Source organism: Brassica napus, unplaced genomic scaffold (assembly GCF_020379485.1).
Source record: "Brassica napus cultivar Da-Ae unplaced genomic scaffold, Da-Ae ScsIHWf_127;HRSCAF=226, whole genome shotgun sequence".
In the NCBI taxonomy this organism is placed as follows: domain Eukaryota; kingdom Viridiplantae; phylum Streptophyta; class Magnoliopsida; order Brassicales; family Brassicaceae; genus Brassica; species Brassica napus.
The window spans coordinates 102,311-123,993 of NW_026014698.1; the positions used below are offsets into that span (position 1 = coordinate 102,311).

At 36.8% G+C, this 21,683-nt stretch overlaps 5 protein-coding genes, 2 non-coding genes and 2 pseudogenes across 9 annotated transcripts; 3 read left to right on the forward strand and 6 right to left on the reverse strand.

Annotated features, from left to right (window-relative positions):
• Window positions 1–140: 140 nt before the first annotated feature.
• LOC125596762 lies at window positions 141–1,721 on the reverse strand (annotated as a pseudogene).
• A 1,042-nt stretch (window positions 1,722–2,763) lies between these two features.
• Window positions 2,764–6,005, forward strand: LOC111207528. Its single transcript, XM_022705676.2, has 3 exons — window positions 2,764–3,038; window positions 3,304–3,352; window positions 3,683–6,005. The coding sequence occupies exons 1-3, from the start codon at window positions 2,914–2,916 to the stop codon at window positions 3,821–3,823; spliced, it is 315 nt and encodes a 104-aa protein (XP_022561397.1). The 5' UTR covers window positions 2,764–2,913; the 3' UTR covers window positions 3,824–6,005.
• A 2,602-nt stretch (window positions 6,006–8,607) lies between these two features.
• LOC125596754 (aspartyl protease family protein 1-like) lies at window positions 8,608–11,722 on the forward strand. Its single transcript, XM_048771808.1, has 10 exons — window positions 8,608–9,114; window positions 9,196–9,337; window positions 9,429–9,664; window positions 9,729–9,959; window positions 10,080–10,215; window positions 10,581–10,654; window positions 10,870–10,969; window positions 11,057–11,123; window positions 11,226–11,297; window positions 11,385–11,722. The coding sequence occupies exons 1-10, from the start codon at window positions 8,813–8,815 to the stop codon at window positions 11,627–11,629; spliced, it is 1,605 nt and encodes a 534-aa protein (XP_048627765.1). The 5' UTR covers window positions 8,608–8,812; the 3' UTR covers window positions 11,630–11,722.
• Window positions 11,711–13,341, reverse strand: LOC125596755 (rac-like GTP-binding protein RHO1). Its single transcript, XM_048771810.1, has 6 exons — window positions 12,865–13,341; window positions 12,673–12,760; window positions 12,456–12,565; window positions 12,298–12,361; window positions 12,082–12,212; window positions 11,711–12,007 (listed from the first exon to the last, which is right to left on the reverse strand). The coding sequence occupies exons 1-6, from the start codon at window positions 12,961–12,963 to the stop codon at window positions 11,906–11,908; spliced, it is 594 nt and encodes a 197-aa protein (XP_048627767.1). The 5' UTR covers window positions 12,964–13,341; the 3' UTR covers window positions 11,711–11,905.
• Window positions 13,342–13,878: 537 nt separating this feature from the next.
• On the reverse strand, window positions 13,879–15,566 carry LOC106440107 (protein POLLENLESS 3-LIKE 2). The gene is made up of 3 exons (XM_013881697.3): window positions 15,334–15,566; window positions 15,029–15,241; window positions 13,879–14,947 (listed from the first exon to the last, which is right to left on the reverse strand). The coding sequence occupies exons 1-3, from the start codon at window positions 15,484–15,486 to the stop codon at window positions 14,033–14,035; spliced, it is 1,281 nt and encodes a 426-aa protein (XP_013737151.1). The 5' UTR covers window positions 15,487–15,566; the 3' UTR covers window positions 13,879–14,032.
• Window positions 15,567–15,754: 188 nt separating this feature from the next.
• LOC125596750 (serine/threonine-protein kinase rio2-like) lies at window positions 15,755–18,895 on the reverse strand. Of its 3 annotated transcripts, none has more exons than XM_048771805.1 (14): window positions 18,809–18,895; window positions 18,537–18,648; window positions 18,421–18,467; window positions 18,269–18,339; window positions 18,068–18,181; window positions 17,812–17,987; window positions 17,632–17,720; window positions 17,301–17,418; window positions 17,119–17,192; window positions 16,977–17,024; window positions 16,703–16,865; window positions 16,349–16,480; window positions 16,173–16,268; window positions 15,755–16,090 (listed from the first exon to the last, which is right to left on the reverse strand). In XM_048771805.1, the coding sequence occupies exons 2-14, from the start codon at window positions 18,618–18,620 to the stop codon at window positions 15,941–15,943; spliced, it is 1,362 nt and encodes a 453-aa protein (XP_048627762.1). In that variant the 5' UTR covers window positions 18,621–18,648; window positions 18,809–18,895; the 3' UTR covers window positions 15,755–15,940. The 3 variants fall into 3 exon arrangements, with proteins under 3 accessions (XP_048627762.1, XP_048627760.1, XP_048627761.1); XM_048771803.1 differs by having other exon boundaries at window positions 16,173–16,274; window positions 18,809–18,894; XM_048771804.1 differs by having other exon boundaries at window positions 16,173–16,274; window positions 18,537–18,637; window positions 18,809–18,854.
• A 48-nt stretch (window positions 18,896–18,943) lies between these two features.
• TRNAD-GUC lies at window positions 18,944–19,015 on the forward strand. The gene has a single exon. It is a non-coding gene; the product is annotated as a tRNA-Asp (tRNA).
• Window positions 19,016–19,066: 51 nt separating this feature from the next.
• TRNAV-AAC lies at window positions 19,067–19,140 on the reverse strand. Its single transcript has one exon. It is a non-coding gene; the product is annotated as a tRNA-Val (tRNA).
• Window positions 19,141–19,424: 284 nt separating this feature from the next.
• LOC125596751 lies at window positions 19,425–20,959 on the reverse strand (annotated as a pseudogene).
• Window positions 20,960–21,683: the final 724 nt, after the last annotated feature.

A 21,683-nucleotide genomic window follows, 5' to 3' on the forward strand; every position in this document is an offset into this window, starting at 1 on the left:
AGTAATTTAAAATCATAGAAACTTCAAGCATGTTAGCAACTGAAAGCTAAGTGATAATAAAACAACATTACAAATAAATATATAAGGAAATATATCATAATCAAACACTCTGTTCTAGAGAGTTTCACGCAACACAAAAGTACAACAAAAGAAAGGCTACTATCATTCCTCACCAACAACAATTACAAGATTACACAAAGTCCTCGTTGTAACAAATGAAAATAAATAATTACTGGAATGGGTTGCAGACGTCAGTATTGTGTGGCTTCCACGTTAAAAATTATACAAATCCTCATACCAACAAAGAGTGTGAGCTTTTTTAAATAACTACAAAAGATGGAATCTAAAAAAAGTGGGAGTAGTTATACCGCCGCCTCTGATAGAAAGAGAGGGTCCTCTGGCAGAGCTCACCACATCGGTATCAAGAAAAATGACAACCACGGTGATATCATCGTGAAAATGCCTCCTCACGCCCCTCTGTATCTTCTTCAGATCAGAGTATCTCATCTCTCTCTTCTTCGCGGCCGCTTGCAGTGCCATTTTCACAAGTCTACGTGCAATACCCTGCACAAAGGACACAATCAGTACTTAGTTTTGTAGGTTTTAAGTGAAAAACAATTGAGTGTAGCGCACGTTTCGTGGGTGGTTCTGAACAATGTCAACAGCTTCTTGGTTCCTCATCTGTTCCCACAGTCCGTCAGAAGCCAAAATCAGAAACCGATCTTGTGGCTGGATCACATGCTCCGTTATCGACGGCTCCCCGCTCAAGATTGGCCTCTTCATCGGCTCACAGAGTCTATACTTTGCGTACAGCGGTTTCCTGTTGAACTCCGCCTTCTTAAGATACACGTCACCTATGGATCTAGATATCTAAATAATGCCCTTGACGCGCCACACAATGTGCTTTAACACGACGATACGCGAGTCATCCGGATGCAAAGAGCGCATCTCCTGTTGAATAGACTCTGTGCTCACATTATGTTCTGCTGAGAGCTGAAGCGCAATGACCTCACTTGTAGTCTCCAACGTTGGCTATATAAAGCATCCCTCCGCATATAACGCCGACAAGGCAGCAAGACCCAACAGCTGCAATCTATGGCTTCACAGGCCATTGCTTTGTCACAACCGCTAGAAACCCTTCTTCTGTCGCTTCGTATGCTTTTCTGATTACATCCATCGACATAGAGCCTTCCTCTGCTGCAAATCCTACAGACTTTTAGTCAGGGCCGATCCTGGGGCCAAGCCTAACGAAACATTCGCCTAGGCCCCTAAATATTTTGAAAACTTTTATATATACATAGGTCCCCAAATTTGTAAAAACAACATTCGCCTTGGGCCCCTGTGGACTACAAATGATTCAGTTGCTCACTCTTTAGATGGTGAAAGAGATGATCGTTGACAAAGCGTGAGGTCTCAGGGCCGCCGTGACCGTCGTAGATGCCAATAAAAGTTCCGTAAGGACCAGAATCAAGTGTCTCAACTTGGCTCTGATCCTCGAGAAGATTGTTGGCTTGAACAACCGCCATTGAGAATTCGCCGAGGAGGTGGTGACCAGAGTCTTTGTACCAGAGGAGTCCATCTTGTTTCCCTGTTGAAGAAGAAGAAGAAGGCCAGAGACAAGTAGTTTCATTAACGTTGTTAACATCCTCCCTCCCTTCATAACATCAGGGAAAACCCTCTTTCTCTTCCTCCACATCCGTCAAAAAGGGAAACAAGACTATTCTGAGCAAAGGGTAAAGCTAGTTATTAACTGGGAACGCTTGAGAGAGAAGAAGATCAAAACTTTATGAAGCTGGTGAAATGGGTACCTGAGATTGGAGCAGAAGCAGATGTTAAGAGGAGCAAGTCAGACGCAGACTTGGAGTCAATCAACAGCAATCTTAATGATGGAACTCAAAAGTCTGAAGCTTTACAAATGTTGAAGATCTGAAAGGATCGAAGGGAAGATAGAGAGAGAGATGGATCCGAATCAGATGAGGTGACGAGAGCCTCTCTCCACTGCTTCTAACCAGACAATCCAATCCCAGTTAAGTTTACTTACGGGGATCAGACTTTCTAAACTTAACCCCTTCTTGTTTCTTATATTTTGACTTTTCTGTCCTTTTTGACTTTGCTAAACAGGTCCTCTATCTTTCTAATACTTTCTCTTTATGGACACCACTAACTATATCCTTCTTTGAGACGCGGTCCTTGCCAAGTACAGAACACGTAAAAAGAACTCAAATTTGAGGGTTTATTACACGAGAGAAGTTTCGAGAAGTAAAAATTATGGACAAGGAAGAAAAGAGAAGTGTGTTGTTGTGTTATGTTGGTCGAAGAAGATTTGATAGTTTGTTTATTAGAAAAAAAAAAATAAAAAAGATAGAGAGAGAGAAGCTATAATAGTTTGAAAGAAGAGACACGTGATGTAGTGACATCATTTAACGTTAGTTGTCTCAATAAGGACATACGTGTGACTATCAACCTCCACTTCCTTTTCCCGTTTCCCTTCACTTGGCCTTACAGAGGCGTGTGATGGGCCTTATATCCAATAGGTACATGAATGATAGAAGTGAAATAAGAAGCAAAAAAAAAAAAAAAACAAGGGGAGTAGTCAATAAAACCCAACCCTACTTTCACTCTTTACCAGTAGTCTGAAAAAAGCAAGACATTAACAGGAATCACAGAAAAGATTACACATGTACACTCTCACGTTTTATGTGGTGTTTTTGTCTGAGAGAATAACCAAATTTGGTTTCACTCATCACTACAAATTCATTGCTTCTTTTTTTTTTCTGTCTTGCGTACATGTAGTTTCACACTAGTTAATTGCGTTTCATACTCCGGTTTAACAAAAAGGATCAATTTAAAATAATTACTAGTTGTGTTCTCTAGATCGGATTCTTAAAAAGAAAAGGAAAAGAGAGAGGAAATATGCAACATCATTCAGAGATGCCGGCGTCGATGAAGCAGCCTCTTTGTCCTAAGCCACGTCGTGTGTGTCCTTCTCTTCCTCACTTCCTCAACCCTATCTCATGTTCCCTACGCTCTTCCAACTGGTAACATTATTATATGGTCTAGATTGTTTATTTAATATCTGTTTTCAATTACTTTTGTGTCTTCTATTTCCACTTTATAAAAATGTACATATTTATTTAATTAAAAAAACTAAAAATGCTTTAAAATTTCTTTTTTTTTTGCATTCTCAAGTATATGCAAATATAGACTTAAGCACTAAGTCTATTTACAATTCATTCCCTGCGTTTTCTTTATATTTCTTGAAATTTCATCATGATGGGTCCTACGTGTTTGTGACTCAATCAGCCAACAAGGTTCGGAGGCAAGAAGCGGTGTTCTCAGCATAATCGACAAGGTCATTCTTGCTTTCTTCATCATAGCCTCATAGGTTTTTATTTGTTGTAAAAATTCATCATAGTTTTCTTTTCGCCTAACATTTGGTTCATAGTTTAATTAGTTATATGTATTACAAAATGCCGTTTTAGGCTTTCAATATTAATTTTTATATTATTCATATATTTTAAAATTAATTAACATGTAAATAGCTCAAAACTCACTGATTTTTTTTGTAGGAATATAATAAAACATGAAAAATGTCATAACGAAACGGTAACGGGAAGCGTATTTGCATGCATGCATGGTTTTTGTCTCTTGAGTGTTAATAATTATATTGCGGTAGGTGCAGCCGATGGAAGGTGGAACAACAGAGACAATGTGGTACGCAGGGTCTCCACCTAAAAGAACCGGGAATCCGCTTGTACATGACCTTCATTTCATTCAGTACTCCCTTGACCTTCTCCCAGATTTCTCAAGCACCAAGGCTTGATTTTCACATCTAATTATTAGACGATATATGCATACATTTCCGCACAAAAAAAACTCCTTGCGTCCACTTAAAACTACCATCTGGGCGTAAAGAACACCGACATCATTATCAACTAAAAGTTTTTTACACAGATATATATGCATCTACTACTCAACAAGTTTGAAGTTTATTCTTTGTAGAAATGTATTTGGATATTCTTGATGATCACAAAGGTTCCACACTGAGGTCAGCACAAGACTGCTTAATAAATCAGCACCCGCACACAATGAAAGCAGACAACATATATATATAGAAAGGTTAACTAGAGATCTGTATTAGGACTTGGATGTTTGTTATGATATAGAATTTTTTCTCCCTTTTTAGCTTATTATGTCTTGTTTTGTATTTAAGACATCATTCCAATAATTTTTTAGCAGACTTGTGTTTTCTTTTGTTCATATGATACTACTAGTACATTTGAACTTGTTCTTACCTCTGTATAAATTCCATACTTCTAATATATATATATCAGTTTTGTTTGGAAATATATGGGTAACTTACTAGAATGGTAATGGGGAGGAAGCTCTCATATAAAAAGTTGGAAAGCGGATGAACATTGATATGAGTATGACAGAGAGAGTTAAGGCGTTGGAGCTTAGAGAGAAGAGAAGGGTGGAGAATGTGGTGTGACGATTTTATTTTTTTAAGTTAAAGCAATTATGAGTTTTAGCCTTTTAGGTTAAACAATTATATGATTAAGAGTTGAATGCCCCAGTAAGGGTAAACACGTTTAATAATTTGTTGGTTTTCAGTGCTTAATCATTTCCAATCTACTTAATTCTATTTTTTTAAAATTGGATATATAAATTTCTTTAACTCCAATGTAATTTTTTCCTTTATTATTTTCTCTATATTTACAATTTAAAAACATTTCTTTATAAATAGATCAAATTTAAAAAAACTCTAATAACTAAAATAATCAATTTAAAAATAAAGATTACTTATCACTGCCTAACTCATGGATCATAACCAGTGCCGGTCCTGAGATATTCATGGTCCAATACGAAATATAAAAATGAAACCTTTAGATAATACATAAAAAAAATGTCGATAAAAAAAATCAAATTTATGATTAAAAATTACAATATTTTTAAAACTAGTAAATTTTTTTATCAATTCTTAAATATTGGGTTTTTACATTTTTTCCTACAAAATCATCTATCAAACTTTCATAATCAAATGCTTTGATCTTTGATCTATTTCTTTTAATCGATAACATTGAAGACAATTATGTTAAATTATTATATTCCTTTTAATCCACTCATATTAAATAATACGAAAGGCTATATAAAACTTAGTTGTCTTTTATTTAGAGATGGTCCATCACCTTATTAACTTATCGAACACATTAACACATAATATATTGATATGTTAACAAATAACAACATTGAATAATTAGGCCCTAAAATGTTTAAATAAATAATAGGCTCCATACTGATGTATCACATGTATGGGGTCAAACCCGGGCCTGATCATAACACTCCTCCACGCCTCAGTTCACATTCCACCAATATGTATAAACAGCCACCCAAACACTTAGTTAATGGTAACATCCCGATTTATATACTATATGGTAATAATGTCTATTGAAAAGTTTAAAATAATTTGATTTTTTGCCCAAAACAAGTTTAAAATGATTTACTTATCTATATTATTAAAGAACTTTTCTTTTTGGTCATTGGTTCTGAAAAAAATTCTAAAATTAAGTGTGTATAAACCGAAATAGAATAATACCATATAATATATCGAAAAAGTGATTCGTGATACCGTGCACAAAATAAAAAATGTTATGTGGTGATTGTAAAATCAGTAAAGTTTTTGAACCTATGAATGATTAACACACCTGACTAACAAAGAAAGTTTAACACACTGACCGCCGGGTGATGAGGACAACCGGTGACTAAATGAGGGGACGCAGAGCCCACTAACGAGAACAGTCAGAACGTTGCAACAATGTACTTGGGTTTTAATTTGTGTACTAAAGGTCATAATAAGAAATACAATGATTTTGTTAAGTTTCTCTTTAATCTAGAATAGTTAAATGCGAGAGTTGATGTTGTATAATTGAATCAAATACGGAAATTTCGTTGGCAATATTCCTTAACCAGCGATTTAAGAATTCGTTGACTGATACCAAGCAGCAACATGCAAAACGTTGACCTTTTCCCTCACATACCCAAAAAAAAAAAAAAAAACCAGCTTGATGGAAACGACTAAAGCTTCGTCTAGTAAAAGAAACTCAAGTTGCTTGTCTTGGACTCCTCCAATGAGCACATTTCAACTACAGAATCGTCCACGACCTGAGAGAATGATCTTGGGATGGAGAGAGCCTGATTGTATGCCCTAACTTATTATCAATGGAAAGAAATAAATGTCAGCAATTAGTTAATTTCAGTGTTTTAAAACGCGATAGACATTCATTGCGCGTTAGATGACTGTATAGCGCCTAAACAGGATATATACGGATATATACTTTTACACAAAATATAAGTATAAGATTAATATATATATATACATTATTTTTGAAAAAACTGAATATAAATATATTTTAAATCCATTTTTATGTATAAGTATATAGTTTAACATATATAAATCGTTTTAAATTATAAAAATGAAAGTCGTTTTAAATATATAAAGATGATATAAATTTTGAATGATTTTGCAACAATTATACTAATATCTACAATCATATAAATACATAAAATAAGTAAAAGAATTTGCTTCCATTCTTTCGTGAATATCAGTTACATGTTTTTGTCCAATCGCTAATCGTATTTTGGTTAATACCATATGAGTTCTACATTTCAATTTAGCTCGGTATTCTTTGATTATCATCTTCTGGTCCGGTGTTGGAACATCCCCCCCCCCCCCCCCCCCCCCCCCCCCCCCAAATTGTAAAATATACAAAAGTCTAATCTTGGAATTGTTAAAAGTTTAACATAACAGAAGGTATTACGGATGTTATATACGGCAGAAGACTTCTAAGTTTCGATAAAAGTATAAAACGAAGCAGTTGGGTATTATTCAACTTCTCTATATGTGGCTGATCATAATTCATAATGCCCTCCTCGTCAATTTGGTTGACTTCTGTAGATGAGGCAGTCTTTATCAAGTTGTTGAATAAAATCGAGTTTAGTAATCTTATATATTAAAACTGACTTCTTTCATGTGTGATTTTTTAATTTGGACCACCACTTAGAAATCTTATTATAAGTATTTTATTAAGACTAATAATACATATAATCTTTAAAATATTTTAATCATAATATCTTTTAATATTTTTTATTTTAAATATAAATATATTTATTTTAAAATTCTAACAAATCTGTTTTAAAAGATTTTACAAGATCTTCATTTTCGAAATTATATTTAAATATTTTCACTAATTTCGAAATTAATTTGAAATATTATTATACATTAATATATCAATTTATAGTTTATAAAATGAAAAATAAAAAATTCTAAAATATTTTATCTATTATATAATCATAATCAATCATATTAAAAGAAAATTATTATATTGACCTAAATATAATAAAATTGTATTAAATTTATAAATTTATATATTTTATATATTTTATTTTCTTAAGTATAAAATATTTATGTTCAAAAATAAAATCTAATACGTTGGTAAGATAAGTTAATATTAGCAAACTATATAGTACATGTATAAAAATTTACATGTATTTCTTTAAAGTTAATAATATAAAATCTTTGTAACTACTTTAATCATAATATATTTTCATTTTAAATATATTATATATGTATATATTATATTTTGAAAATTCTAATAAATCTGTGTAAAAATATTTTAACAATAACTTAGTGTATTTTAAGTTATTTTTTATAAAACGAAAATAAATAAATTATTATACTAAAATAAATATGATAAAATTATATTCAATTGATAAATTTATAAATTTTATTTTCATAAATATAAACTATTTATTTTAAAAATATAATATGATGATAGAACGACTTAAAATTAACAAACTGTATTATACATGTCTAAAAATTAATATATATCTTAGACTTTTGTATATACAATAATATATTATCTAAAATGAATAAGCATACAAGTATTGCTAAAAAGAAATCCAGCTTTGAAAGATGGGCCAGAATTTAGCATAATTAAATATAAAATAATTTTTAAATATATTTTCTCATGGATATATTAATTTGCTTAATAACTAAATGCAAATATAGTAAGATAAATATATAATAAGAAGTGACAAATACATATGGTTGTAGACATTTGATTAATTATAACATGTAAATTATAAAATTATTGTATTTGAAATAGTTATATAAATATTTAAGTATATGATTAACGTTAAAAATCTACCACTTATGTTCTAAAACAATAATTTATATATAGAAAAATGAAAACACCGGGCGGGTGAAAATCTAATTTGTATGAATGTTGTAATTTTTCTTGTTTGAGCACTTCAAAAAAGTTGTAATTATCCACACCCTACCCTATATATTACGAATACTCGAGTGAGATATTTTGTGTGGAAAGGTCAACAACATCCTTTATATTTTTGTAAACTTATAAGAAAAGAGCAGCTATAATTAATGCTGTTGTTGTTGATTTCTATCATGCATTCAGTTAGGTGAAAATTTGATCGTGGATTAGAATATAACAGTATAGGAATAAAGTACAAAATAAGAAAAGTAAAGGAGCGAAATGAAAGCGTTGACAAAGATATAAAGAAAGTCATAAGATGGACTCTGCCCTTGTCAACCATCAGCTTGGGGGCAGCACAGTAATAGCAACTACACCGACTAAACAAGTATTATTAGTTCCAATAATCAGCTCAGCTTCTCTCTGCTTGCCTGGAAAATGCGAACGAGTCAAGCTTTTGACCTTTCATTTCCTTACAAATACGAGACTCGTCATGCTTTGAGGTGTTGTTGTTTTCTCTGAATATATCAGGGAGCAAAGCTATGGCTGTAGCTCGTCATGTTTTTGTGTTCTTGTCTGTGTTAGTGGTGGTGAGTTGGGGATTAGAGAGATGTGAGGCTACTGGGAAGTTTAGCTTCGAAGTTCACCACATGTTCTCTGATGCGGTCAAGCAGACTCTTGGGCTTGACAATCTTGTCCCCGAGAAGGGAAGTATGGAGTACTTCAAGGTTTTGGCCCACCGTGATCAGTTGATCAGGGGTCGAGGTCTTGCTTCCAACAACGAAAAGCCATCCGTCACGTTCATGCGGGGAAACTTCACGATTGGAGTCGACGTTCTGGGATTGTAACGCCTCTTCTCCTCTTGGTTATCAAGAATCGTGTTTTGAATTATTATTCATGCTTATTGAATATGATTTGGTTTCAGCCTCCATTATGCCAATGTCTCTGTGGGAACACCGGCTACATGGTTCTTCGTGGCTCTGGACACGGGCAGCGATTTGTTTTGGTTGCCTTGTAACTGTGGTACAACGTGTATCCGTGACGTGAAAGATGTTGGACTTCCACAGGTACCTTTCTCCTCACGAAAGCATATACTCTTTTTTTTTTTTTTTTTTTTAATTCATACGTTCTCTTTCGTTTCTCTTCTTTTGACACCAGAGTCGACCACTCAATATATACAGCCCCAACGCATCTTCTACGAGCTCAAGCATTAGATGCAGTGACAAGCGTTGTTTTGGATCGAGAGGATGTTCTTCTCCTGCAAGTATTTGCCCTTATCAGATCCAGTACCTTTCTAACAACACATTCACCAGAGGGACCTTGGTCGAGGATGTGTTGCATTTGGTCACAGAGGATGATGGTCTAGAGCCTGTTAAAGCTAATGTCACGCTTGGGTAAGTAATGACTTTGTTTTTCTTGTTTTTTTTGTGCGCATTTTGACATGTGTTTGGGATGCAGTTGCGGTCAGAATCAGACAGGTTTGTTCGGGGAAGGTATTGCTTTGAACGGTCTTCTCGGGCTTGGTTTGGAAGATTACTCTGTTCCAAGTGTACTGGCAAAAGCAAATATTACCGCAAACTCCTTCTCAATGTGTATTGGGAATGTTATTGACGTTGTTGGGAGAATCAGCTTCGGAGACAAAGGCTACACAGACCAGCAGGAGACGCCACTAGTTCCTGTTGGACCAAGGTATCCAGTTTGATTTTGACATGAGTTTCAAAAGTTGTTCAGTTTGGTGCTTTATCACCACATCTCATACTAATTCTGTTTCTTTCTCTTGTAATTTTGGTTTATTCCAAATGAACCTAGTCCGACTTATGCTGTGGATGTGACGGAAGTATCAGTTGGGGGAGAGGTTCTCGGGGTTAAGCTCCTCGCACTCGTTGACACTGGCACATCATTTACACACTTACTGGAGGCAGAATATGATCTTGTTACCAAAACTGTAAGTGCCTTAGATTAGACTAATCATCTATATTCTAATGCTTTCATATCTGAGTACAAATACAAAATTTATAGGTTTTTTTGCCACACAAGTAATATATCGACTTAGCTATTGCCAAAATTATGGTGTAGATGATCATATTTACAGTTTCTTGCTTCACAAGTATAACTATTGACCTAACTATTGCCAAAGTTATGGTTTAGATTACCAAAGTTATGGTTTCTTGTTTTGCAAGGCATTAGATGTCGCATATCTGTACTTTTATCAGTGAGCGTTGAAATGATAACTTAGTATAAGAAACTTTATCAACACCAAAGCTTTTGTTTGTTACATGCACATTCACCTTCATTCTCTTACTTTTGCAGTTCGACGATCAAGTCAAAGACAAGCGACGCCCTATTGATCCAAAGCTTCCATTTGAGTTCTGTTATGACTTAAGGTCATGCTTCCACTCTTGTCATTTTTTCTTGCCCATATTAGTAGAGTGTGTTGGACCCTTAACGAATGCTGGAACACCAATAAAGTAATTAATAAAAATGACTAACACTGAATGTTGGAGACGAAACATAGGAAGTTGCATGGGATAGTACTGTTCAAGTAGCATTAATCTAAGTTCCACAACTGTATTCTGATGTTCATCCTCTTTGTGTTCAGTCCAAACAGTACAACCATTTATTTCCCTAAAATTATAGTGACTTTTGGAGGAGGATCACAAATGATTCTGAGAAACCCTCTTTTCTCTGTGTTCAATGAGGTAATTAAGAAACCATGTCTTGACTTTAGTCTAGTTTCATGGATTAGAGCTTATTGATATACATTGTGGTTTTAACTTGAATAATAGGACGGTACCGCCATGTACTGCTTAGGTATTCTGAAGAGTGTGAATTTCAAGCTCAACATTTTTGGACGTAAGTATCCCAATACTTAGTTTTACGCTTCACATAATTGCTGCATGGAACTGAAGCAGATAGAGTATGTGTTGAATGCATTGAACGTTTGTGTGTTTACAGAGAACTTCTTGTCTGGTTACCGCATTGTATTCGACCGGGAGAGGATGGTTTTGGGTTGGAAGTGGTCTGACTGTAAGTGACAGACCAAATCAAGAAGTGACCAGTAATATACATTGGAACAAAGCAATAGCTTAAGTAAGTGTTTTGTGTTAATGACAGGTTATGAGGATGAAAGCTTAGAAGCTACTCCTCCACCACCAGCGATAGAAGCTCCTTCACCAAGACTATCTGCTCCACTACCTAGTCCACCTCCTCCTCCTCCTCTTGTTTCCATTGCTACACCTCCCCCATTTGACCCTCGTAACTCTACCGGAAACGGCACAGGCGGAGCAGCCAGCCTCAGCCCTCCTGCATCTCAACTCCTGCTTCTCCTATCTCTTTTGGCCTTTCTCTCATTCACATAAGCATTCTTGTTTGGTTGGTTTGATCATTTTTATGTTCATTTAATAAAAAAACTCTTTGTTTGAGAAGTAAAATGATATTTATTGGTTTGTTAATTTGTAGCATGGGACTGAATTGCATAAGAAAAAGATGCTACATTTGAACAAACTCCATTAGACCAAAACCAAACATGGGTGTCTCTGTCCATTAACACATTGATGAATTGTTGTTAGAAGATCTTTAACATACCAAAAACCAACAAATATATAAAAACAATAGCTTTCCAATCACATCATTCATCACAAGATGGAGCATGCCTTCTGCGCTTTGCTCTTTTTCTTCTTCTGCTTAGGCGGTTGCAACACCACTCGTATGGCTGCGTCAAAGACAGCTTTCACATTCTGCATTTAAACATTATTGTTATCTCTGTCCTAATCGTATAAACACTAATATTGAATGTTGGTCATGTGGTAACCTCTTGAGATTTGGAACTGCATTCGATGTAAGTAGGTGCATCTATTAGCTTCCTCAGCTCCTCTCCCTGAGCAGTTGTAATCGGGACAGCGCCAGGATGGTCGACGAAGAATTGCTTATCATCTCGAAGATCTGGAGAACAACAACACACACGAACACTCTCGTGTCACAGCTAGTAACTTAAAGGTGTGAGGTCAGGAAAATAATGAAGTCTCACCAAGCTTTGATCCAACAAGGATGATGGGGACACCAGGCGCGTAATGCTTCAACTCCGGGATCCACTGCAACACACACACACAAGTGTGAACCTTGTCAGAGAATTGAAAGAGGGAGAGTAAACAAGACTAATACCAAAACAAGATATTTAAAAGATACCTTTTTGGAGACGTTTTCATAACTGGCTTTACTGATAAGAGAGAAGGCCAATATGAAAACATCAGCTCCACGGTAGCTTAGTGGTCTTAATCTGTTGTAATCCTCTTGCCCTGATTTTTTTTTATATTACCCAAATTTTACAAAACCTCAGATCGAAAAGCATAAAATCCAAAATTCAAAACATAAAAAGATAAGATTATATATAGTATGAAAATACCTGCAGTATCCCACAATCCAAGATTAACGGTGGCTCCATTAACCACAACATTTGCACTGAAATTATCGAAAACAGTTGGCACATAATCCTGTATAATTAGAGAAACCAAGAACGTGATGAGATGTTATTATACAATAAAAAATAAAATAAAAATGTATTAAATACAAAAAGAGCATGAGCATTGGAGATAACCGTAGGGAAAGTGTTGCTTGTGTAAGAAATCAACAAACATGTTTTTCCGACAGCTCCATCACCAACTGTCACACACTTTACGAATCTTGAAGCGCTCATTGTCCCCGCTCAAAGCTCGAAGATATTTGAGCTTTCAGATCTCTTTGAAACAGGCGTTGAACTTCAGATCCTTTGCTCTCTCTCTATCTATCTCTGTTAGTTTTGTTCTTCTTCTTGATGCTCAAATTCAATCAACCATCTGGACATTGCGGATCGAAAGGAACAGACTTTGTCCCAGAAATGAGAAACCCGTTAGCCCAAAAAGAGAGAGAGAGAGAGAGAGGAAGGTGACAGAAACAGAAAAAATAAAAACAAACGAATAGTTTGTTACTTGTTAGTTAGCTTTCACCGGAAAAAATGGTGTTGAAACATTCTCTCTCTCTCTCTTCTCTTTTAATAGCTCTGTTTTCTGACAAATTTACCAATCAATTGTCTGATTATTTATTTATTTATTTATGGGGTGATATCTCCCTTTTTCTGCCGCCCAGTCTCAATCTTTTATAACGAACGATATCATTAAAACTTTTTTTCTTCTTTAAGCAATGCCCCTAACTAACAACAACTAAACAGAATTGTCCAGAACTTGATTAAGAGGTAGGTAAGTTAGTTGCATAATCATACATACTACTCTCCTCTCCCCTAACTCCTAATAATTTGACATAACCATATGCATTGGGACTTTGTTGTAACCCTTTTCAATGAAGCTCAAACCAAGTATTATAAACGATGATATTCGTTTCTGCTGAGATTGGCTCTAATTACTAGTTAAGCCGAATTCGTAGAAGTGACCATTCTGTTATATATGATGTATCATCTACTTCAACCATCGGATCCTCTCACCATTCAGGGATCCAAAAAAATTATGAGGCTTGATGATCCAATCATATATATATATATATATATATAAGTTTGGGAATGGATGATCCATACATAATTAAACATTAAAAAAATTTGAGATCAAAATAGATTGGCAAAGAACATATAACTTTCAGCTTTCATTATTGGTCAATAGCAATAAGTTAACAATATGAAAAAAAAAAAAAATGTAGCAACATTAAGGAGAATAAGAGCTCATCTCCTTTAAATTAGAATGATTAAAAAAAGAAAGAGCCTGAGATTAAGAGAGAACTCAGGCTCTTGGGCTTAGTGAGGACAAAGTGATATCCTGAAAAACCTTAAGCCTCTTCTTGTCCACTTTCATCTCTGTCCCCAAAACAGCCATGATCATGGCCTCTTCAAACTCCTTGTTGTCTGGCAATCCACAGTCTATGGCTCTCTTCTCCATCGACAGTCTCCTCTTCGTGTTTGTCTCTCCCTCTCCCTCACCACCACCACCACAGCTCAACATTCCCATCGTTTGGCTCGACGATCTCGTCCTCTTCAGCTTCTCGCTATTGCTTATCAGCTTGGAAGAGAAGAATGGTTTTGCATCCACCCTTAATGGATTGTTTACTACATTCACATTCGTCTTCACGTTCTCGTCACCGTACCCATCATTGCTCGGCTTTGGTTTAGCCTTCACGCTCTGTTCTCTACAAGGCTGTGGCTGCCATATAGAAGAAGACCCGAACATGGCGTCGAAAAGCTTCCTCTGCTCGACTCTATCATCCCCTCCTCTCCTCATCATCTCAGAGCCAAGATCGCTAAGCATCTGCTGAGCTCTCTCGTAGGCTTTCAGATGAGAATCCACACCTCTAGGGCCATCAACAACCGCGGGCTTCACGCGACGTAGCGTCTCCTTGGCTTCGTCGATCCTGCCTTGCCTCATAAGGCAGATCCCGAGGTTGCACATCTTGTTGTTGTCCGGCGCGATCGATAGCGCTCTCCTGTACGCATCTTCGGCTTCCACGAAGTTGTCTCTTTGCATCAGAGCCCATCCTAAGTTCCCCAGTAGCCTTGTGGCTTCTTGCTCCACTGAGACTTGAAACTTTTTGCCCTGAGACCTAGCGGTTTTGGTTCGTTTGCCGTTAAAGGCGAGACCTTTTTGAATCAGGAAGAGTTTGTGTTTCAGAAGTGCGATCTGATCATCTAATCTCCCACATCTCTGCAACAAAACAAACAATCAATACAGAGGAAACAGAGGATGCTCTGTTTTTCTCTTTTGTGTGTGTGTAAAAGTAAGGACCTTGTAGAGATCGAGGAGGATGTTGTCAAGAGATTCCTGAGCTTGATCTGAACACCTGACTCTGAGAGATTTAATAGCTTCGATGGCTTCTTCTGCTCGATCTTGCTGCTTCATAACGATGGCCATGTCTTTCAGAGCGCTGTCCACTCTGTCTCCAGCGTTAATGGCGGACCAAAACAGAGGAATTGCTCTCTCCGGATCCTTCTCCACCAACTGAATCAATAAATTAATCAATGAATCAGATGAGAACGAAAAAACGCAAAATCAAACGCAGAAGACAAGGAAAGGATGTAACTTTAAATCACCTGAACGTTCTTGGCTCTGACATATGGACTGTCTCCGACAGGGACTTTGTGGATAGCGTGAAATGATTCAGACCGAGTGCGGGAGATGCCGAGTGGCTTTGCGGGAGAACTCGGTGCGGATTTGGTCGGTCTGAATACATCTTTCATCATCATCTTTGCAGTGAGTAAAGACGAAAAGGATAAATGAATCGAAGAGGAGGATGTGTGAGGTTTGAGATGACGGCTTCAGCGAGATCGGAACTTATAAAAAGGTTTAAAATTTCCGACCGTTGAGGTCACTAGCCGTTGTAGTTTGTATTTTTTTTTTTTTCTTTCCATTTCCGCTTATTGAGGGAGCGCTTCTTATCTACTCCCTAAACTTGCATTGTATTTTCAGATTCGCCCCTTTAAAACAAAATCAATCAAATTTAGACCAGTATCATTTGAGATATTTTCTCTGAATTTATATAGGAAACTGAATTTTCATGTAGTTTAGATTCTTGTCTATCCGAAAAAAAAAGTCAAACATGAGATTAAAAAATAGGCCTGTTTACAACAATGAAAGGCCCATTAACATCTTGCACAGTTTTGTTTTGTGGTATCATAATTGCTGTGAAAAGTTTTATCATCACCAGCCACTCATGTTGCTGTGAATCTTGGAGTTTTGGGAACGGCCTCCTTTGTCCTTGTATGTGTTTCTTGAAGACTGACACTTTCTACCTCCCCTGGCTGCTGCCATGGCTCTGCGTCTTTGCTTGCCTAGTTTTTTGTCCAGCTCCTGAAGCAAAGGAAGGTTGCATATCTATTAAGTTAACTCTCTATACTCTCTTGAGTCACTATACTACACAGAAGATACTAACCTCATCTCTTCCAGCTTCATTTTCTTCATCTCCACTGCTTCCGTCTTTCTCATTATCATCCAATTCAACTTCTGCCTCAACTTCATCTGATCTTTTCTGCTCCTACACATCATGCAGAGTATATAGTGTAAGCACAAGAAGGCTACATAAAGAGAGAACATGTTTCAGTTATATACCTCCTCTTGCAACTGCAGTGATTCCATTTCATTTAGGCTTCCTTCTTCATTTGACACAAAAGTCTGCTCTTCATCATCAGATTCCTCATCCTCGTCAGAATCTGTACTCTTCTCCAGCCCACCTTCAATAAACTACACAAGACAGAAACCAAATATTCATTATATATAACCCATTCACAGACAAGAAAGGGACCAATGCTGCAAACAGGTACACAACTGACACATTACGCTCCCTATAACTCAAAATGAATACGCAATACCTCAAAGCAATCGATTATACATGTTTCTTTAAGTACATACAGGTTCACATAGATAAGCAGTGATATTATTACTGAGGTCATAGGGTGGACATACTTTATCGAGGTCATTCTGCTCCTTTTTAGTGAAACCACTAGCTTCTAGTTCTCTATCCAAAGCATTGGCATCTTTAGTTATATCATAGAAAGATGGTCTGCTGTTCTCATCCACTTCCACCTCTGTCTCATCATCTCTATCTTCTTGGAAAGAAATATTAAACCTGGAAGAAAGGAATTGAGTTCACAGAAATGGAGAAATATGGAGATCATATGCTACAAGGTAATGTGAATAGATGATGTGTAAACAAATAAAAACTCGATTGACAACTAACCTTTTTCTGAAAAACTTGAAAATGCATTCAATATCACGGTCAAAGTACCTGAAAAAAAAAACCATTAACAAACCTAAAAAAAAATCATGGAAAATGATAAAAGGAGGACAGAGGCATGAGCCAGAGATGAGATATCGCATACATTTGTGCATTTTGGTGTGAAACAGATACCATTTGTGGAAAGTCAATCATCGTTATCTTCTCTTCATCATCAATCTATGATATACATATATAAACGAAGGTGTAAGCAGAGGAAAATAACTAGCATGATTACAGAATCATGTAACGAGGCAGCTTCAAGTAGATGATTCTGTAATATCTCACCATGATGTTGAATTCATTGAAATCACAATGAATTAGACCATGCTCAGCCAAACGAACAACAATGCCAATAATCTTCTCGAAAATTGTCTCAGGGTTCTGTAACTGCTTCACCTGAACCCTGTCATAAACGAAATGTGAAAGATGTGATTCACAACAGCAAGGTTATAACTGTTTCTTAGTGAGTGAGTGAGTGAAGCAATGGATCAAATTTTAAGGAATCTCGAATCCAATGCATCAAAAGCTATCAGTACATAATGCTTAAGACTAACAGAGCCATATAAAATCATAAAAAATTTCTCCTGGTGTGTGGAACATGAAGGTAGATCCTTACATGGGGTAACCCTGCACAAGGGACATGATAACACAGTGCCTATTGCAGTCGATGGCTTTTGGAACCGGAAAGTCATGTTCTTCCAAAGCCTGCTCAACAAACATTAGGCCAAAAAGATAATAAAACACTTACAAGAAGAGTGTTACAACCATGGAATGGAACAAAGGCAATAATAACAACCTTCATGAAAGCAAACTCCTTGAGAGCGGCAAGGCGGGAGAGATACAACCAGCTAAAACTACTGCGATGCCTCAAGTAGTCACGCTTAGATTTGACAGCCCTGAAGGAGGTTCTCCCTAGTCTATGCAACTTCATTGCCAGAATAGTTCCATCTTCCTGAGCAACCTCAAATATGTCTACATCCCATAACTATCAGCAACTGACCCCAAAGTGTATCTCTTAAACACACCAATGAATCAAAAATAAAAAGACTTACCAGACTCTTTACCAACCCCAATCTGACGACCAACACCGGTAAAGACACCACGGTTGACCAATGTCTTAATGGCAAGAAAGTCGTATCCCAGATAAGTGAGTCTGAATCCATCATCTTAACGAAGAAAACAACAATCGTCAAGACTATGCAAAGCAGGAAAAAAACTAGTTAATGTCTTTAGAGGGGAAGAGAAGTAGTCACATTTAGAGCGGTCGTGGTGCAAAAGCTTATACTTGAGCAAGTTCTTGAGGACTTTGTAGGTGCCTCCATGTCTGTGTGCAATATAACAGTTTTGTGAATTACACAATATGGTACATCAAAGCACAACTTAATGAAAGAAAATAAGGACATACTTTAGACCAGCAATGCGATCTACGAGCTCAGAAGGAACAATCTCATGCTGCAAAGCAAAGTAGTTTCAGAGAAATTCAAAAGGTAGTAATTACAAAGGAATATAGAGGGGACTGACGTTTCGCATTCCCATCTCCACAGCGGTGAGAACTCTAAAATCATCTTTTGAGAGATATCTCAACACATTCACGTCAAGCTTCATCCTTTTTTTTCTTAACTCTGATGAAACCCTAGAACAGCAAACCCCAAAACAACACTTAAAATGTTTAAACTTTACAGCTAAAGACTTAGGGGAATCAAAGAAAATTTGCTATGTCTAGAAACGACACACACAACAGGGCGGTGCGTAAGCAAGTATTTGATGCAAGAGCAAAGCTGAAGAAGCTTTACCTGAAACTTTGAGAGCAGAGAGGGAGAGGACGGCGCAAAGGGAAGAAGTAAGAAGTAAGTTCGTTTGCTCGCGAACATAAAATACTAATCCTAAAACTATATATATTTAATCTTGTCTACTTCCCGTCAACAAATGTCGTTGTAGTATAGTGGTAAGTATTCCCGCCTGTCACGCGGGTGACCCGGGTTCGATCCCCGGCAACGGCGATAATATTTTTGGTTTATTATATTAAACTTCAAAACTAGAGGAAAAAGAATTGGCTTCGTCCAGGTTCGAACTGGAGACCTTCAGTGTGTTAGACTGACGTGATAACCGACTACACCACGAAACCATTGCGTTAGAGATTGCCGTGGAAAACAAATTGATAGAAAACGAAGTTCGATGAATCAGATCTTTTTTTTTTTTGAAAAGATATGACGGTTGAGATGGTCTTGAATGTTGTTCTCGTCATGTTATGTTTGTCTAACTATATGGAGAAGATGCAAAGATGACAAGAAGAAATCCTTGAAACATTCCACATCCATAGCCAGAAATAAGATAGGACATAGGTCTAACAAGTAGTAGTAGTACCATGAACTGCTATTTTCTCATGGCTAGCTAGATATGGTACTTTGCTAAAAAAAAAATGTTAACTGAGATTTAAAGCAAGAGTGTCAACACAGTTACAACTTGAAAACTGAGGGTCCAACAAAAAAAATTCACGCAAATATCTTTACTTTGAACCAAAGTTACAACTTGAAAACTGAGACCGTTATTGTAAGATAATGCTCAGGTTTCCTTTGAAGGGCCTTTCTTGGCTGCTTCTGCAGCAGCCTTCTCTGCTTCGATCTCGGCCACAATAGCATCGATTTCAGCTTCTTCTAGCTGCCTTAGAGTACCTTCCTCCCGTGTCATTAGAGCAACCTCAATGTTCTTTCCCCCACTCTCAACTACCTGCAAATTTGCAAAATGCTCATCAGCATCTTACAAAATTCGCTACTTGTGTTCTGTAAAATAAGCTCCTCAATAACATCATTATTCTCTAACTCAAATAGTAAAGTCTCCTACATTTTTTTACGACTTTAACATTCTCTAACATTGTCACCTTTTGTTATCTTTAACTTTAAAGCCAACTTCAAGAATGGATAATCATACCGGTGGTTCTTTCTAGGTGATAAGTTTAGTGAGAGGTCACCCGGCAATAAGTCAAAGGAAACCTACTTGGTCTGGTTTTAAAAAACGAAAGGATAAACTAACCTCAAGCAGAGCACGGATAGCAAGCTTCACAGTTTCTTGTCCCGACGTTTCTTTATAATTCTTCTCCAGAAACTCCCTGATCGAGTTTGAGTTTCTCCGGTCGCATTAGCCTTCCAAGCAGAGAACGTACCAGATGGATCAGTCTGATAAAGCGAAGGTATACGAGTGTATGGATCAAAACCAACAATAAGAGTGGAAAGACCAAAAGGTCTCACACCCCCACTTTGAGTATACTTCTGCTGAAGCCCAGCAATGTACCGAGTGATGTACTCGACAGTCACAGGATCCTCCAACGTAAGCCTGTGGCTTTGACACTCGATCCTCGCCTTGTTTATCAGGACACGAGCATCTGCCTTGAGCCCAGCACAGGCCAACGCAACGTGGTTATCAAGACTCACAATCTTTCTTGCTGATCTATGAGAAACAAAGTAAATGCGAGTGAGAGAAGAAAACACCATAAAGGTGATAACTTTATTCGATTTCAACCCTAAATATTAAAACTTTGTACACAGATTCTCTTTCATAGAAGCGGAGCAAACGTTGAGTCTTTACACTCGTAAAACAAAAAGTAAAGCTTTTTAACAATGGATCAGCTCCGATTCTACGATCTAACACTCCCAAGTTGATACAAAACCCTAAAATCAAGTTCCAATTCAAATCGATTTAAAAAATCGACCTAAATCAAGCTGACCCAGGTGTGCATCGGCAGAGATCGGGGGAGCTATACCTTGTATCCTGGAGCTTAGGAGTGGATTTCTTCTCGACGGCGAGGACTACAGTATCGGTGCCGCGGACTCCGACGGCGGCGTTACCCTTACGGACAGCTCGAGGGCGTACTCTACCTGGAAAAGGTGGCCATCGGGGGAGAACACTGTGATTGCTCGATCATATCTCGCCATCTCTCACACTTTCTTTCTTCTCTATTGAGTGTTGCTTCTTTCTCTCTTTCGTTTTATTCAAAATCAATTCCAACTTAGGCGACAAGCCAGATTTCCCCAGTTCGGTTTTTAATCCCCTGCGGACGAGTTCACGTTTACCGTCCTTCTAGCCAATGAGAAGGAACCATCAATGTGGATTTGTTTCTATTGTGGGCCTTAGATTAGCTACATTGGCCCAAATTCAATCAGAATAGGCCCCTTTTCAAAATTTTCTGCCACATCGGTCATATAAAGACCATCAGCATTAAGGAAAATTCAATTGAATTTCTTGTTAATACATTTTAGGGTTTTTTGCAAAAGTAACTCAAAACTTGAAGTCAAACAGAAAAACTAACCTTTTCTTTTGACTCCTTTTTTTTTGAGATTTTAACCCCACACCTGCATTTATGTACGAAAATGCCATTAACATTTTGTTTTTGTTTTTTTTCGAAAATGGCTTCTTTACTGTCTCAACCTCATCTTCTTCAAGTATTTACAATATTGTCACTGCAATGAATAGTGGCAACAACCTTGTACGAACTGTTTGGAGCTTTTAATGCCCTTTAATGCACGTAAATCTCTTTACACTCTCTCTGTTTCAATTGTTATGAACTAAAACAACATTTCTTTCACTTTCTCTCTATATTCATCCAAAAAACTCAAGCTTTTGATTCAAAATATGGGCTATGGTTGACAGAGCCATATTCGCTTCGTTTTTACT

What these genes read in the sequence shown, in the direction of transcription:
- LOC125596750 (XM_048771803.1), bottom strand. Translation starts at nt 18,620, where the DNA reads ATGAAGCTTGACGTGAATGTGTTGAGATATCTCTCAAAAGATGATTTT. An exon ending in AGCAGAATGACCTCGATAAA is followed by an intron (nt 16,481 to 16,702) that starts GTATGTCCACCC and finishes TGTCTTGTGTAG; the next exon opens with TTTATTGAAGGTGGGCTGGA. An exon ending in CACTGCAGTTGCAAGAGGAG is followed by an intron (nt 16,275 to 16,348) that starts GTATATAACTGA and finishes CATGATGTGTAG; the next exon opens with GAGCAGAAAAGATCAGATGA.
- LOC125596754 (XM_048771808.1), top strand. Translation starts at nt 8,813, where the DNA reads ATGGCTGTAGCTCGTCATGTTTTTGTGTTCTTGTCTGTGTTAGTGGTG. An exon ending in GGAGTCGACGTTCTGGGATT is followed by an intron (nt 9,115 to 9,195) that starts GTAACGCCTCTT and finishes ATTTGGTTTCAG; the next exon opens with CCTCCATTATGCCAATGTCT. An exon ending in GGGTTGGAAGTGGTCTGACT is followed by an intron (nt 11,298 to 11,384) that starts GTAAGTGACAGA and finishes TGTTAATGACAG; the next exon opens with GTTATGAGGATGAAAGCTTA.
- LOC106440107 (XM_013881697.3), bottom strand. Translation starts at nt 15,486, where the DNA reads ATGATGATGAAAGATGTATTCAGACCGACCAAATCCGCACCGAGTTCT. An exon ending in TCAGAGCCAAGAACGTTCAG is followed by an intron (nt 15,242 to 15,333) that starts GTGATTTAAAGT and finishes TTATTGATTCAG; the next exon opens with TTGGTGGAGAAGGATCCGGA. An exon ending in TCCTCCTCGATCTCTACAAG is followed by an intron (nt 14,948 to 15,028) that starts GTCCTTACTTTT and finishes GTTTTGTTGCAG; the next exon opens with AGATGTGGGAGATTAGATGA.
- LOC125596755 (XM_048771810.1), bottom strand. Translation starts at nt 12,963, where the DNA reads ATGAGCGCTTCAAGATTCGTAAAGTGTGTGACAGTTGGTGATGGAGCT. An exon ending in ATGAAAACGTCTCCAAAAAG is followed by an intron (nt 12,362 to 12,455) that starts GTATCTTTTAAA and finishes TGTGTGTTGCAG; the next exon opens with TGGATCCCGGAGTTGAAGCA. An exon ending in GCAGTTCCAAATCTCAAGAG is followed by an intron (nt 12,008 to 12,081) that starts GTTACCACATGA and finishes GTTTAAATGCAG; the next exon opens with AATGTGAAAGCTGTCTTTGA.
- LOC111207528 (XM_022705676.2), top strand. Translation starts at nt 2,914, where the DNA reads ATGCAACATCATTCAGAGATGCCGGCGTCGATGAAGCAGCCTCTTTGT. An exon ending in TCCCTACGCTCTTCCAACTG is followed by an intron (nt 3,039 to 3,303) that starts GTAACATTATTA and finishes TGACTCAATCAG; the next exon opens with CCAACAAGGTTCGGAGGCAA. An exon ending in TTCTCAGCATAATCGACAAG is followed by an intron (nt 3,353 to 3,682) that starts GTCATTCTTGCT and finishes CGGTAGGTGCAG; the next exon opens with CCGATGGAAGGTGGAACAAC.